At 49.3% G+C, this 16,648-nt stretch overlaps 1 protein-coding gene across 3 annotated transcripts in view; it reads left to right on the top strand.

The window, feature by feature from the left end:
* The window catches only part of KIAA0753 (KIAA0753 ortholog), a 53,456-nt gene extending 40,145 nt beyond the window's left edge, over positions 1–13,311 (top strand). For all 3 annotated transcript variants that reach the window (XM_041000530.1, XM_041000529.1, XM_041000531.1), the window contains 3 exons: positions 3,875–3,995; positions 4,702–4,926; positions 11,902–13,311. In XM_041000530.1, the coding sequence (XP_040856464.1) occupies positions 3,875–3,995; positions 4,702–4,926; positions 11,902–12,019 (464 nt within the window). In that variant the 3' untranslated portion in view covers positions 12,020–13,311. The remainder of the gene's footprint in view (positions 1–3,874; positions 3,996–4,701; positions 4,927–11,901) is intronic.
* Positions 13,312–16,648: the final 3,337 nt, after the last annotated feature.

Raw genomic sequence — 16,648 nt, 5'->3', positions numbered from 1 at the left:
ATCCCCCTTGTGCAGTGTGCTAACTATGCTCCCACCAAGAGAGGAGTCAGAGCAGAGAAAAAGAGACCTCTTGCCCACTGGTTTACCCCCCCAGATGGTCATCACAGCCTGGACTCTGCAAGGCTGAACCAGGAGCCCAAGCACTTGGGCAGCCTTCCACTGCTTTCCCAAGCATGTTAGCCGGGAGCTGGATCAGAAGGGAAGCTGCAGGGTTTTGAGTTGCTGCCCATATGGGATGCCAGTGTCAGAGGCAGAGGCTTAACACATTATGCCACAACACCTCCCCAAATAAGTTTACCTTTTAATTTTATCTTCCATGAACTTGTTAAGATACCTTAGAATAGCCAGAGAATATAGTTTTTATTTGTCTTGGATAAATAATCAAAAATAGACTTGCCAGGTTATGAGATGAGTTTGAATTTAACTTTATAAACAGATTGGCAAATAGTAGTGTACAAATCAACTGAAACCAGAAGGCAGGGCTCCGTCAAGGTCCCACATGTTGGTGACGGGCCCACATGCTTGAGCCATCACCTGCTGCCTCCCAGGACGCTTAAATTAAGAGCAGAGTGGGGACAAGAACCTAGATACTTCATATGGGATGCAGGCATTGCAAGCATTATCTTAACAGCTAGGCAAAACACCATGCCAGGGCCATGTGAGTCTTTCTTTAAAACTGCTTAAAAACTCATTTAAGGGCCCGGCACGGTGGTGCAAGTGGTTAAGGTCCTCGCCTTGCATGCCCAGGATCCTATATGGGCGCCAGTTCTATCCCGGCAATCCCGCTTCCCTTCCAGCTCCCTGCCTGTGGCCCGGGAAAGCAGTCGAGGACGGCTCAAAGCTTTGGGACCCTGCACCCACGTGGGAGACCTGGAAGAGGCTCCTGGCTTTGGACCGGCATAGCATGGGTCATTACGCTCACTTGGGGAGTGAATCATCGGACGGAAGATCTTCCTCTCTGTCTCTCCTCTCTGTATATCTACCTTTCCAATAAAAAAATAATAAAAATAAATCTTTAAAAAAAAACTCATTTAAAAATAAGTCACAGGGCCCGGCATAGTGGCCTAGTGGCTAAAGTTCTCACCTTGAACGCGCCAGCATCCCATATGGGTGCCAGTTTGTATCCTGGCGGTCCTGCCTCCCATCCAGCTCCCTGTTTGAGGCCTGGGAAAGCAGTCGAGAACGGACCAAAGCCTTGGGACTCTACACCGTGTAGGAGACCTGGAAAAAGTTTCTGGATCCTGACTTTGGATTGGCGCAACTCCAGCTGTTGCATCCACTTGGGGAGTGAATCAATGAATGGAAGAGTTTCCTCTCTGTCTCCCTTGCTATATATCTGACTTTTCAATAAACTAAAATAAACCTTAAAAAAAGAATGTTAGATGTTTAAAAAGAAGAAAGATTTGTATGCAATTTAAAAGCGCTTATTTAGAAGATAGAGTAGCAGACACACACACAGTGGCAGAGAGATAATCTTCCTTCTACCGGTTCACTCCCTAAATGTTTGCAATGGCCAGGGCTAGACTAGGCTGAAGCCAGGAACCCACCACACCATCCAAGTCTCCCACTTGGGTGGCAGGTACACAATACCTGAACTGTTCTACTGCCTCCTATATGTATGTCAACAAGAAGCTGGACTGGAAATGGAACAACTGGACTTGAACCAGGCACTAATGAAGAAGGTGGGCTTCCCAAGCAGCCGTTCAGTGCATTGAGCCGCATAGCCCACTCCTAAGGGTACAAAGTCGTGAGTTTAGTGTATTCACACAGTGGTGCAATCCTCACTGCGGATGTAATTCCAGAGCTCCTGCAGCATCTCCAGAAGCAGCCTTGGGTCCGTGAGCAGGCCTCCCCACCCCCAATGCCCTGCTCTACACTCAGGCACCTGCTCATGGAGGTGTTTTGCAGGTTGATATCCCTTCCCATCTATAGTCACCTGTTTGTTTTCTCCAAGGTATTGCATTTGGAGCAGATATTTTTAATTTTGATAGAGTTTAACCAGTTTTTTCTTCTGCATTGTTTTGTTTTGCTTTCTCTAAGAAGCCTTTATCTTCCTACTCCCAAGTTGAGAAGATACTCTTTTTTGTTTCTCTAGAAGTTTTTTTGATTTTAGCTCTTAGATTTAGGTTTATGTTCATCTTGAATAAAAGTTTGCCAGTGGCCTGAGGTAGAAGCTGAAGTTCTCTCTTCCTTTCTAATGAATAAAAATTTTGTCTTGGCATTGTTTGTTGAAAAAACTTGTTTCTCCTACTTTGGGTAAGTTCACTTTGGTGCACAGAAGTTTTGAAATCCCCGAATCTGAGGGATTTACCAAGTCCATGGAAGATGCATATTGTGTGTAAACTAGATGGATTCGAAAGTTGCTTTGCACCAAAATAAACTTAAGTTCTACTTTCCTTGAGTTAATGTCCTTCATAGGTCACATGCAGGATTTTTTTTTTTTTTTTATTGTGAACTACTGTCCTAGGAAAAGTCTTCTGTAGATGGAATCTCAACGGCAAGATGAGCAAAGTGCCGACGTGTCCCTTTTGATGTCTTTAGTTTCCCAGCACTGTCTCACGTCCGTGGTTGGTGTTCTCTCTCCCTCTGAACACCTGCCCACACCCATTTTTATCTTTACAGAACATTGAGCAATCCATCCGGGCCCAGCACCCAGGGTTCTGTGTTTGTGCTTTTCCTGCTGTCCTGAGGTTGGAGCCTTACTGCTTTGTCTGTGAACTCCCATAGTGTTTTCTGGCATGTTCTGAGCTATTTGCCAAGGTGGCTTATCTCTCCCAACTAAACCCTTGATTATGTGAAGCCAAAGTTTATCATCATCATAGGAGTTCCCCACTGTGCCTAGCATAGGGCTGGCACAGCAGGTCCCTTCTGATCGCAGTGTAGTCAGTGGGCATTCACCGTTGTTTTGCTTGGAAGCAGAAGAGAGGGCGGCGTTCCAGGGTAGCTGGCTTTGCTGGCAGTCTGGCCAGTGTCTGCAGAGTTGGGTTGCATCATGGAGAAGACACAGAGCACTGAGTGTTCTCTTTCTTCCAAGTTGATTCAAATTATTAGTCACTCTGGATGATGAATCTGCATAGGCTAGGTCTGCATTTACAAGGAGCTGTGTGAGCGCTGAGAACTGAAGTGAGTTTTTGGACACTTGTAATGCTAGAACCATGAAATCAAAGTGGGACTACCGCATCTCTGTCGTCCTGATTGTTCTGTTGCATGACAAAGCCAAGTTTAGAGACCCTTAGCTTGTGCAGTGATGTTTTTACCCGAGCTGACTTTGGCAGTATTGCTGATGGTGAGAAATCACGAGCTTCTCAACGTGAGTCAGGGAAAGTTACTTGACATTACAGATGCTGCTGCCTCCACCAAAGAAGGCAGAATTTCTGCTGCACTGGAAATATGCTTAAAATTAGAAATAATCTAAATCCCAGAAGAACTGGGAAACATGATTTATAGTTAATAAATTAATATCTTGACTGTCATTATGCAGATTTTTCCTGCAATGCCCAGAGACAAATCAGTTGTTTAAATATTCAGGTGTGAGTGGGTTTGTTGTTTTGTTGTTGTTTTTGGTTTTGGTTCTTTGTCTTCTTTGGTAATCAAAGCATTTAAAAGCTAAAAAACAGCTACTTTTGCTACTCCCCGAGTCAGAGGCTGAGTCCTGAGGAAGCTTGCGGGGGGGCTGCGCACGGACCTCGTGGAGAAGCCTTCTCAGTGAGCAGGCAGAGCTGCTAAAGGATTAGCCCTTACAGCTGTTGCCTTACTGGTCTGCATTTAAAACAAGAGCATTTTCTCCATGACCCTGACAGCAGGTGACTTCTTCACGGGTCACTGGCTGCTAGGACAGCTTTGCTATGGACACAGACCTCTCTTTATTTTCTAGACCAGAAAGTTTCAGCAGTCAATGAAAGGCCTCTGGCTCCTCATCCAATCAAGATCACAAAGACAGTGACACGTAAGGACGGAGCTGTGAACATCCTGCTGGAACGACCCTGCAATGGCAAGTGAGTGCTGGCGACACTGTCTCCGTTGAGTCTCTCAGGTTACCTTTGAGTCACTAAATGTCGAATCCCTACAGTCTCCCAAGGATAGACAGAATTGCTCGTTTAGAAGCAAGATCTTGGGCCAACACTGAGATGTAGCAGCAGATTTGACACCCAGCTGCCCCACTCACTTCTGATCTAGTTCCCTGCTAAGATCTGAAGATCCTGGCCCCTGACTTTGGTCCCACTGTTGCAGCCATTTGGGTAGTGAACTGATGGATGGAACTCTGTAACCATGATTTTCAAATAAATCTTTAAATAAAAACAAAAACAAGATCTTGCCAAACTCCAAAGAGGACTCAGTAAAATAGTACATTGATAAAGTGGGGGAAGAGTGTTCTGTAACTGAAGGAACTGCTGAGCATTGGGTAATGTTATCTGGGTTTTAGCATTGAAACCATCACGTTAATACCTGTGAGTTGTATGGAGTTACTGTAGGATTTGCTGGGAGAATTCTTGATGTCTGAAGGACAGGGATTCATATGATGGCTAGGGTTCGACCTGTGAAAAGGAGAAACAGTCATTGGTGATCAGATGTTGAGTTTTATTCAGCATGAGAGAGAAGGAAAGGTGAGGCTTTGGTTATGGAGCCATTGGAGTAAGTTAGCATTTTACCTTACTGGCAGGTGATAACTTTGAGTGTCTTGTCTTTTGTGTTCATTCTCAGTTCTCTGCATGAAAGTTTGACTGCAGAGGAGAGATCAGAGAAAAGGGGGACTCCCCTCCACTTCCTCAGAGAAGACTCCCAGCAGGAAGAAAGGGGGACTCTCCTCTTCGTCCCACCAGCCATGCGGCGCAGCATTGGTGACTACTGTAGCCGTTTTGAGCAGTACCTCCGGGTCATCTCTCACGAGGCTGTGGGCTCCTTCAACCCGTGGCTCCTCGCTGAGAGGTGAGTGAGACAATGCAGACCTGTGTGGCAGACCCGAGTGTCACCTTTTACACTACAGCAAGCTCGGAGAGAGGACTGGCCAAGGTCTCGTTCCATTCCTTCGAGCCCTGGCATTGTAAAGGTTGTTCTTGGAAAGGCTTTTTCTACTAACTGCCTCTTCTTAGCTGCAGGAGATCGTAAGACAGCAAGGGCTGCCACTCAGGGGACTGCCCTATGGCCAGGATGGCACAAAATACCGTGAACTAGGTGACTTGAAGAGTGCTAATTCATTGCACCTGTTTGTGGAGTCTGGAACATCCAGGGTCTGCGGCATGGCTGAATCAGTGTCAGGAGAGGGTGCTCTTCCCTGACTGCAGCCCCCTGCTGGCTGCCTTCAGGTAGTGGGAAGTCCGGGGAGCTCTGGCCTCTTCCTCCTTCAGAGGCACTCATCCATCCTGAAGCCCACCCATCATGGTCTCACCTGAACCTAACTACCTGTCAGAGGCCCCCTGAATACTGTTGGCCGTGAGTTAGGGCGTCAGCACGGGAATTTTACAACCAAGGAGCAATCTTCAGGAGTCAAGTCAGGGCACATTTTCTGTTGCTCTTAAAGTGGTGTCTCAACAGAGCACACAGTGCTTGTGGGCAGGAAGTGTCGTGGTGCTGCAGGCTTGGTGGTTAGATGGATTCCCACTGCAACATCTCACAAACCCTCGCCTCCTGTAGGCTCGTCTCCTGGGAAAGGAGATTCTGTGGGCTCATAGAGCAGACTCCTGCAGCCATTAAGTATTGACGAAGCAGCCTTCTATTATGTATGAAATACTTAAAGTTAGGTGAATCCACTCCTTTTAAGTAGTTCCCATGTTTAAATTCCTCGGGAGTATCACTTTATCACAAATACCTGAGACATTTTTCTTAGCTGCTGAGCCAACTGCCTGCACTCTGAGACATTTTTCATTGAGCTGGGGAGTGTGCTGTGATTTTGTTTCCTTCTTGAGCAAGCTTTAAGCATGTTCCAGGAGTTAATCATTGCCTTTTTAAAATTTATTAACTTTCCCCCTGAAAGCCAAAAATACCAGTTAATCCTGTTCCTCAGCCCCACCCTGACTTTTCCTCTGAAGCCCATCTTTCTCCCCCAGCCCAGGCCGGCCTGGTCCTTCCCATCCCAGGCTGCCTCCGTCACCCTTTGTGGTAGGTACCTCCTGTGCTGCGTGTTCCATGCCACTTGTATAGTACCCTGTCTTCTCGTTCTTGTTTTATTCTGCTGTTTTGATGGAGCTTGTCGTTTGAAAGTCTGTTCATATTTGATTGAAGGACTTCAGAGACAGCCCTTGTTTGATGATTTAGCTGAGTTTAAAATTACTGGTGTGTTTTTTCCCAAAGAGTATTTTCTTCCTTTTGTGAGGGTAGAGACGGAATTGTCAGTCACCTAGCTGCCAGGAGTGGGGTGGAAATCTTTAGATTTCTTTGTTTTGCAAGAGCAACAAATTTGTTCTTGTTCTGTGCACTCCCGGATGGTTTCCTGGTTTTCCTGCTTGCGCGTGCCTCCTCTTCCTCTGTGATCCTCCGCACTGCTGCTTCCTGAGCTGCCGTCTCCTTGGCACACCACTCTGACAGACTCAGGGTTCAGCTTTTGTCTGCTTCCTTTCCACTGCTCCCCCGGTTGTCTTACCTATAATTTATGGCACTGTGGTAAATGCTTGTGAAGGCTTTGGATGCAGGCAAGCCAGGAAATGGGAGGCTTGGTTGAAATTCTCATTCTCGAAAATCAGCAAACAGTTTAGGTGACCAGATGTTTGATGGGGCCCGGGAAGGATGCATAGCTCTGAGGAAGTAGACAATGAAAGCAACAGAATCAAGCACACAAACAAAGGGCAGTTAATATCCTGAGTTAAGTGAGGCTGTGGTAAAACAAGAATAGGATACTGTAAAAAAGGAACTTTCAAAGAAAGTTTTCAGAAATTAACATGAAAAATTACCATCAGATTTGTTTTTTTGGATTTATTTTTATTATTATTATTTTTTTATTGGAAAGGTGGATATACAGAGAGGAGAGACAGAGAGGAAGATTTTCCGTCCGATGATTCACTCCCCAAGTGAGCGCAACGGCAGATGCCATGCCCATCCGAAGCCAGGAGCCTCTTCCGGGTCTCCCACATGGGTGCAGGGTCCCAAAGCTTTGGGCCGTCCTCGACTGCTTTCCCGGGCCACAGGCAGGGAGCTGGAAGGGAAGCAGGGCTGCTGGGATTAGAACCGGTGCCCACATGGGATCCCAGGCGTGCAAGGTGAGGACCCTAACCACTTGCGCCACCGCGCCGGGCCCAGGCCCTACCATCAGATTTTAAAGGAATAAAAAAGCCAGGTCTTTCTCTGACATGGCAGAATGAAAAGCTACAATGCTAGATAATTTAAAATTTTTTTTGTTTGTTTTTCACATTAAAGGCTTTTCTGAGGAGATTCATGGTCTGGATATAGAATTCCATAATGTAAGAAAGGAGAATGGGAAATTACTAAAGATATACTGTAAGAAAGTTTCCCAGAAGGTTATTAGTCTTTATCTTGAAAGAGTTCACCAATTGCCCACTGTGAATAAGTGAGTGAATGAATGAATGAATTGAACAGAACATATCATGGCAATCATTAGAAAGGGAAATTGGAGCAGCCCAGTGTAAGGAGAAGATGGCCAAAGATTCCCGAGAGTAAAAGCTGGAAACACCCCAAGAAATCAGAAATGGGAGTGGCATCTTGTTTTCATGAACCATACTGAAAGCTAGAAGGTACTGGAAGATACTTCCAAAATTTAACCTAGAGTTCTGTGGCCAGCTAAATTATCAGCTACAAGATAAGATTAGAATTCAAGTATTTTTAGGGATACAAAGCGTCTAAAACTTTTAATGCGCAGTTTGTCAGCAAGATACTGAAGCTATGTGCCACCTGTGCAAGGTGTACATTAAGGAGAAGGTCGGCCTTGTGGCACAGCAAGCATGCTGCTGCCTGGAATGCTGGCATCCCATGGTGGGTGTGGTTCAAGTCTGGCTGCGCTGCTTCAATCCAGCTGTCTCCTGACATGCCTTGAAAGACAGTTGAAAATGGTTCAAGTACTTGAGTCCCTGCCGATCACTTGGGATACCCAGATGGAGCTATGGGCCCTTGAATTTTGTCCTGGACCAGCCCCAGCCATTGTGTCCATTTCAAGAGTGGGCCAGCAAATACCTCTTTCTGTCTCTTTTCTGTCACTTTCCCCTTCAAATAAATACATAACTCCTTAGAAGAAAAGAAAAGGGGAATAATAGGAAGACTTGGGGTCTAGGATACGCAGGTTCCACCATGGGGCTTCCAGGAGGATGACAAGAGCCATTGTCCGAAGCATTTTTCAGTGACCATCTAGAAGGCAAAGGGACAGAGGAGCAGTAGCAACTAATTCTACTTAAAGGCAGAGTGGGGAGTTTCAAAAACAGGTGGAAACAGAGATGCTTGTTACCTGATGTGTTGGGAGTATATTGGAAGTACATTTGTATTTCTCAAGTTTGGGGGTGAATTAGAGACAGAAATGTAGAGAGTGAAGCAAATACAGAAGTGAAGTAATCACTTCTGTTCCTGGTGAGGGCACACGTGGTCATCGGGACCACCTCTCCCTCCAGGGATGGCTATGAATAGAAAAGCTGCATTAAAAATAAAGCATGTATGCTTGAAGGCATGAAGAAGGGAACTAGGTAATGGGGAATAACTGGGCCAGAATCCTGGAGAAGACAGAGACCCAGGCAGGTTAGTCAGTTCTTAAGGAAGACCAGCAGCTTTTTGTAGACTAGCAGGTAGTGGTTGGAAACCACCACCGGCCAGTGGGACGGGGGTTGCCCTGCGAAGTTTGCTCACTTCTTTTTTTTCTTTCAATGATTTTATTTTTATTGTAAAGGCAGATTATATAGAGAAAAGGAAAGATAGAGAAAGATCATCTGTCTACTGATTCACTCCCCAAGTGGATGCATTGACTAGAGCTGAACTGATCCAAAGGTAGGAGCCAGGAGCTTCTCTGGTCTCCCGTGCGGGTGCAGGGTCCCAAGGCTTTGGGCTGTCCTCGACTGCTTATCCAGGCCACAAGCAGGGAGCTGGATGGGAAGTGGAGCAGCTGGGACATAAACTGGCACCCATATGGGATCCTGGTGCGTACAAGGCAAGGATTTAGCCACTAGGCTACCACGCTGGACCCAACTTTGCCCACTTCTGCCTGCCCTCTGAAAGGTTGCTCTCTGCAAGGACAGGTGACCGGATATAAATGGGTCTTTCTGGACCTCACTCAGCTCTGATCATCCCAGTTCTTAGTATCGGGTTGAGGGGTTTAGGAGATGTCAGCATGAGCATTCTTCCCTCTGAAGGCAAATAACATCAGCAGGCCACAGGGAGGCAGGGCGGGAACGCACACAGATCGAGAGCCGCTCAGAGTGGAGCTCTTTCATTGACAGCACAGCAGCTGTGCCTGTGCGTTCAAAGAAATAAAAGACAACATTGTTGATTTTTGGCAAAGAGCTTAAGAACAAAATCCAAATGTACATTTTGGAAGGAGAATATAATTTATGAAATGAAGACTTTGTTGTATATGTCCACTAGAAAATTAGATACAACAGAGGGGAAACACTTGAGGCCTGGAACATAGAAGAGTAGAAAGTGTCCTGGGCAGCATGAAGGGAGAGCACGGGGCGCGGAGGGCGAAGGGCAGTCTGAACAGTGACGAGGATGCGGGTGGGTCTCAAAAGGAGAGGAAGGAAGGAAGACAAATCCAGAGAACGGCTGTTGCTTCCCCAGAGTCACTCAAGGTGCAAGCGGGGCCAGCTCTGTGGCATAGCACAGGCACTGCCCACGTGCTGCCATTCCACCTGAGGGCTAGCTCGTGTCCCAGCTGCTCTGCTGCTTATCCAGCTCCCTGCTAATGTGCCTGGGAAGGCAGGGCAAGATGGCTTAAGTAGTTGGGCCCCTGCAGCCAATGTGAGAGACCCCGATGAGGCTCATGGTTCCTGGCTTTGGCATGGCGCAGCACTGGCCATTGTAGCCAGCTAGGCAATGGATTCGCAGATGGAAAGTCTCTTTCTGTCTCTCCCCCTCTCTCTGTAACCTTGGCTTTCAAAATAAATACACTTAAAAAAACTATTTAAGCCACAAATTTGAAAAGCTGTAAAATCCCCAGAAAGAAAAGTAAAAAAAGATTCATATCTAGCTGTAATTGTATTATTGAAAAAAAAACTGAGGAGTAAGAGAAAATCTGAAAAACCAACTGGAGGAAGAGAAAAAGAAATGGTGGAGGGTGGAAGACCCTTTGAGGTTACAAAAGAAGAGGTAGTTTGTCTTGAGTTGTAAATCATCCCAGTCTCCCACGTGCATGGCAAGGGCCCAGATTCTTGGGCCATCTTCTGCTGCATCCCAGGCACATTAGCAGAGAGCTGGATCAAAAATGAAACCCCTAGGATTAAAACCAGCCCTGTAGTATGGGGTGCCAGCGTCACTGGCCAAGGCCTAACCTGCTGCTGTGTTTCTCTGTGGAAAACTGCCTGACCCCCTGGAGAATTGACTGATCCCAGGACGGCTAGGACTGGGGAATTGAGCTGAGCCTAAGACAACATGTGGTGCCTGAAAAGAACTGCCCGGAATGTTGCTGGCTCAGGAGCCAGCCTGAAGGGGCCCCCACAGTCCAAATCACAAGCATGAGAAATATAGTAACATCACAGATCATCAGTCTGTCAGGTCATAATGATATGAATGAATGAGTGTGGGAAATGAGGGAGAAGAGACTCTTCATTACAGAAGAATCCCAACTATTAACCAGAGAAGAATGAAGGAATTGGAAAATCTGTATCTGGCAACTTTGATAATTGCTCCAAGCAAATTTGATGAGAACTGGGATATTTACTAGCCTGAAAATGTCTCTGTACAGTATGATTACTGATTATAACGGGAGAGTAGTAGCCTGAGGGAGAAGCCCGGCAGCGATGGGAATGAGCAGTTACAGTCGCGGGGCAGCCAGACTGCGTGACGACACACTGAGCTACACTCTGCTGCCGTACTTGTTCCAACCATGCACTGCCTGACTCTGGTCGTAGAAAAAGTTTAAATGGGTATGCACATGTGGCCTGACAGTATGAATGCCTGCACCCCACAGCAGAGAACCCAAGTTTAGTGTCCAGCTCTGACCTCCTGGTGGCAGCTTCCTGCTGGCATGGACCCTGGGCAGCAGCCGGCTCTCGGCCCGGCCCTGACCATTGCACGCATTTGAGAAGTGAACCATTGGAAGGAGTTCTCTCTATGTATTTGTCTCTTTGCCTCTTACATGAATGAATAACTTGAAAAAGGAGAGAGAACTATCGAAAACAGAGTCTATAAAAAAGGTCCTGAAAGTCAAAGAAAGGCTGAGGTTAAAGTAACGACAGGACATGTGACGGCAGAAACACTGGGAGCCATAGGGGACATTGGGTGAGTGGTTAGCAAAATATAGTAAGGCCTATTGGGTAATAGTTTTGAATCGATGATGATTTTATGATTGCTTTAGAATAATTGTACTACAGTTCTGTAGGAGAAAGCCCTTGTTCCTAGGAGAAAACACTGGAGTCCCTGGGATACAAGGTCTCCCTCTTGGAACTAAACAGCAGATACAAGAAGACAGTGGTCTATGAGCAAAGGAATGTGTGTAGTGTCCAGGACCCTGCCCGCCAGCCCTCCATCCCTCTGTCCGGCTATGAGGCAGGGAGGCAGCCATCCGAGGCAGGCTGGGGTGAGACCTGGCCGCAGCCGGTCAGTCTCCACTCGCCTCTACCCTCCGACATGTCGGGCTGGGGCAGTGTGGGGAGTGAGTCCTGCCCTCTCGCTATCCTGGAGAGCCAGCCCCCCATCTGTGTTCTCTCCTTCACAAGTCTCCTGGCTGCATGTAAAGTTTTAGCATGGCCCGGCGGGTTGAAGGAATGCCCCCCAGCGGTGGCTGCCCAGCACTTAGCTGTGTTGTTTGTCTTCCAGCTTCTCGGAAGAGCTGGTAGATGAAGCTCTGGGGGCTGTGGCTGCCGAGCTCCAGGACATGTGCGAAGATTACGCAGAAGCCGTGTTCACCTCCGAGTTCTTAGAGGCTGCTGCGTGACGGCTCTTCGAGGTGGGGCCGGCACACCACGCAGGATGAGGGATGGCACCCCTACTCTGAGCCCCTGCGAGGCTGTGTCCCCCACGGCCCATCTACATCCTGAGCTGCTGCCCGCTGAAGGCAGGAGATGCCCACAAGAGGGTTCTTGCTTTGCGGTTTATTGCTGACACATCAGTGCTGCTGGAGCCCATGATGCAGTGTGTGACGTTGACCACTGTCCTGGAAACAGGAATTGATGATAATACAGTATTTTCAGGATGTATCATTTTTCCATGAAATATTATGTTCCTTCCTGCAGTTCAGTCTGGCGATCTCAGTGTTTGGAGAGGTGATAGGTCAGTGTGTTTGGCCCGGGGACTCAAGTTGCTGCTGAATGCACAGGCGGCCATGCTGCCGACACCAGTGCAGTTCCTGTCTGGTCCCATCACTGGGGTCCAGTTGTCCCTGTGTGGCAGACTGCTGTTGGTTACGGGCTGGCCACAGCTCCCTGGCAGTAGGAGCTGCCTATGGTCAGCCCACAGAAATGAACACACATTTGTCCAACTTGCCTGACGGGTGCCAGCCCCAGCGGCAGCCCCGGGGACTCCACAGAGAGCTCCTCAGTCTGCATTGTGACTGCTGACGGGGCAGGCACAGGGACCGTCCCTGCACCCTGAGGAGTGGGGAAACTGCAGCACCGAGGACTGGGCCCGTGCCCAGCCTGCGTGGGGGGACGGGGCACCCGGCTCCATTTCCGAGCACAGAGAAACGCTGTGTGGGAGAAGAGAGCCCTGGGTCCCCAGGGAGCGGACGACACTGCAGACCTGGGCAGCTCATCCGTTGGTCAGCAGGAGGACATCCTCTGTAGGAACGACGAATTCAGGAGAAGCAGCAGAGTGTAGACGAGCAGGAGGCCGCTGTCTGGAGGAAATGTCCCCTGATCTTTACTCTTGCCTGAGACACGGAAAGCGGAATGTGAAGAGTGGACGCCAGCCCCCACCCCCACGCCCCCTCGAGCGCCATGAGGCTCTGTGTACTTACACACGCTATTGTTGTCTGGGGCGTTTTGTCTGAAGTGCAAATATTTCGATGATCACTGAAGCTGTTTGATCCCACTTGTGAAAAAGTCAGTTTCCCTGTAATGTTACTGTTTTGCTGCTTGGTTTTATGTAACTTGAGAATGTGAAGGCCTTCAAGGGAAATCACGGGCCTTAATCTGGGGGAGTGTGCGCACCCTTGAATTGCCGGGCGTACCTGGCCTTGCTTGGATAGTTTTTACTGTACTGATTTTTGTAAAATAAATTCAGTATTTTGAAGTAAGTACATGTCTTCCTGTGGGTGTCAGACCCCAAGCACTTGGGCCATCTACTGCTGCTTACCCTGGCACATTAGCAGGGAGCTAGGATGGTAGGCAGCCAGCAGGTAAACCAGTGCTCATATGGGATGCTAGCATCACAGGCAGCGGTGTTACCCATAGTGCCACAGCACCAGCCCCTGGGGGATTGATTCTGTGCAAGGTATTAGTTGTATCTTGGTTTAGTCCTCAGATACCAGTTATGACCCTGAGTGGAGTACCATCTGTGTACTGTAAACTCCCTCTACCCCTACCCAATTCCAACTCCCGTCAAGAACTTGGAGCCTGGGCCCGGCGCGGTGGCGCAAGTGGTTAAAGGTCCTTGCCTTGCACGCCCGGGATCCCATATGGGTGCCGGTTCTAATCCCGGCAGCCCCGCTTCCCTTCCAGCTCCCTGCCTGTGGCCTGGGAAGGCAGTCGAGGACGGCCCAAAGCCTTGGGACCCTGCACCCGCGTGGGAGACCTGGAAGAGGCTCCTGGCTTCAGATTGGCATAGTATCGGCCCGTTGCACTCACTTGGGGAGTGAATCATCGGACGGAAGATCTTCCTCTCTGTCTCTCCTCTCTGTATATCCGCCTTTCCAATAAGAAAATAGTAAAAATAAATCTTTAAAAAAAAAAAAAAAAGAACTTGGAGCCCCTCTCCTGACCACAAGTGGGCTTGGCCAGGAGGTTACTCTGGATTGGGCTTGTCCTGGGCCCCTGGGGCTGGAGAAGAGGCAGACCAGTGCCTCATTCCCCTTCCTCGTCACCTTCACTGCTGCCTCCGTGTTTCCCAGTGTCCTCTGCTGCTGCCTGTTTGGGCTGGGCTAGGGACATGTGAGGGTTGGAGGAGGCACGGTGACAAAGGCTTCTTTGTCCTCCCCTTCCTGGCACACAGTCCCTGCTGCAGCAGGGTGTGTGTGTGTGTGTGTGTGTGTGTGTGTGTGTGTGTGTGTGTGGTTGGCAGAGTGGGCTTGTGGAGGCAGTGCCTGCGAAGAGGCAGCAGTAGGTATGAATAGCAGGCATGGGGCTGCACAACCCCATACAGAAAAAGGGTTTGTGACTCCATGGCTTGTATGTTTCTGACAACAGTTCCCTTGCTTCAGCACCTAGTAACAGCAATGGGCGTTCCTTGTGACACCTGCCCCTGGTGATCGTGACCTTGCCCTACATCTTCATGAGCATCGGGCTCCTCCCTTGGGTAGTATGATGCCTGCCACAAGAGCAGAGACCTCCAAGCTGTGGGAGCAGCACCATGTGTCCATTGGCTGAGCCCAATGACTGGGGCCTTGCCCACCAGGGCTCCCCGCAGACACCTTTATGCTGATTGCCAGTGCTCACTAAGGGTCTGGGAAATCCCACATGTGAACCCAGGCCAGCCTTGAGCAAATTCAGTGAACTCGGTCAAGCAATGCAGCCACATTGGTGGGAGCCCGACTGCTGATTGGCCTCTGTAGTGGGATCTCCCCATTCCCCAACCCAGCCCCCACCGACTGCCCAGGAGGCTTGATGGAATGCCGGGAGGGGCTGCTGTCAGGTCCCCACAACAGCACTGCCCTCCTAGATTTCTCTGCTGCTCTTCCTGGAGTCACCTGGTGGATGGTATGCTCATCTACCTGGTTACTGCGTCCAGGGTTCTTGACTCAAACCTGTGACCATTTCCATCTTCTGGCCCATCTCCCCATCCAGCAGCATACTTTGTCATGCTCCATCTCTTTCCATCCAGGGTCTGCTGCCCCCCACAACCCCCAGCTGGGGCCCCTGACAAAAGCACCACCACTTCTCCCAACACTGAGCCCTGGTTTTCATTGCACCTGCCACAGGGGCTGTGCCCATCTCATTCTTTATGGGCACCCGGGGAAACAGTTGTCTTCTTGCTCCCAGTTTCTCCCCTAGGGGAGCCCAACCATGCACACAGGCCATCCTGTACCCTGGATGCTGCTGGTATCCACTTCAATATAGGAGTAGCCTCCTACCTGTTGTCCTTCACAACCCCTGTGCCCTAGGAGGAGAGCCCCAACTGCAGGGCCAGGCTCAAGGCGCCTTTGGCTCGCCCCCAGGCTCGGCTCTTCCCCTTGCAGACTCTCCTTGCTCTCCATGTTTGGCCATACTTTCTTCAGCTCCACTGGCTACTGTGAGCAACACATCTGGGTTCCTGCTCTGGCTAGTTGTCCTTGCTCCAGGGCTTGGATTTTCCCCCCACTAGAACTCAGTGGACTGGACTACATCCATGGGGGAAAGGGCAGACAGATGCAGTCTGGGCCTCTGTGCAGGCAAAGTGGTAGAGCATCAATAGGAACTGCTCTGAATCGTGTGTGTGTGTGTGTGTGTGTGTGTGTGTGTGTGTGTGTGTGTGTGTGTGTGTGTGTGTGTGTGTGTGTGTGTGTGTGTGTGTGTGTGTGTGTGTGTGTGTGTGTGTTTCCCCCAAGGAAGTGATTCTCAGATGATCTGAGAAAACCTTAGAGGTCACAGGTGTTCAGGTCAGCAGGCACCTGCCCCAGTCCTGCTCCAGGCCACACAGCAAGCTTAGTTTGAGACATGCAGAGAGCAGCTCAGAGGTACTTCTGTCTTTCCGACAGCCCAGCACATGACAAGGTCACAGCTGAGCTGCCACCCCCTGTCTTATCTCCTGTCTCATCCATTTCATCCTGATCTGTTGCCCACACAGTGACGGCAGTACTGCTCGGGGCAATGCGCCCTGTTCACAGCACTTGCTTTGATTCTGACACAACACTATGAAATAAACACTGTGAGCCCATTTTACAGATGAGGCAAGCAAGAGGGAGAGTTTTGTTTTCTTTCAACTAGAAATTGGCTACCACTGGACCTAAATACAAAGCTTTTACTTTTCTCACTATACCTCAAGTCCACCCCCAAGTCCCTGGTGTCCAGCCTGTCCTGGGTTGGCCTGCCCTCCCAGACGCCCTGCCAGTGGCGAGGGCCCTGCCCTGAAGGTTCAGGTCAGGCTCCACCTGTGCCTGGCACCTTGGCCTTCCCTGTGGCCTTGGCCTCCTGTGCCAGTCAGCATCTACTTGAATTGGCCATGGCAGTGCCAGTCCTCACCCCAGCTTGTACATGGGCTTGCTGTGCCCTTGGACCACCTGAGCCGCTGTGTCCAGCTGTCTAGTCCTCTGCCTCCCAGGAGCATCCTCCATGCCCGGTGACAGCACAGGCAGCAACTCCCCCAAGGAGGTCAGCAAATGCCCCAGTTACTGCACCTTGGCTCTGATTGGCCCAGCTTAGGTAAGAAACCCATCTCAAATCTAATCTTTGGGTTGTGACTGGTCAGATGGGAGTCACATGACCACCCGTGG

The sequence above is a fragment of the Ochotona curzoniae genome, unplaced genomic scaffold (genome assembly GCF_017591425.1).
Source record: "Ochotona curzoniae isolate NIBS_2020 unplaced genomic scaffold, NIBS_Ocur_1.0 scaffold_2453, whole genome shotgun sequence".
Classification (NCBI taxonomy): Eukaryota; Metazoa; Chordata; class Mammalia; order Lagomorpha; family Ochotonidae; genus Ochotona; species Ochotona curzoniae.
Note: the sequence above shows the minus strand (reverse complement) of the source record. Positions and strands in the feature narration are given on the sequence as shown.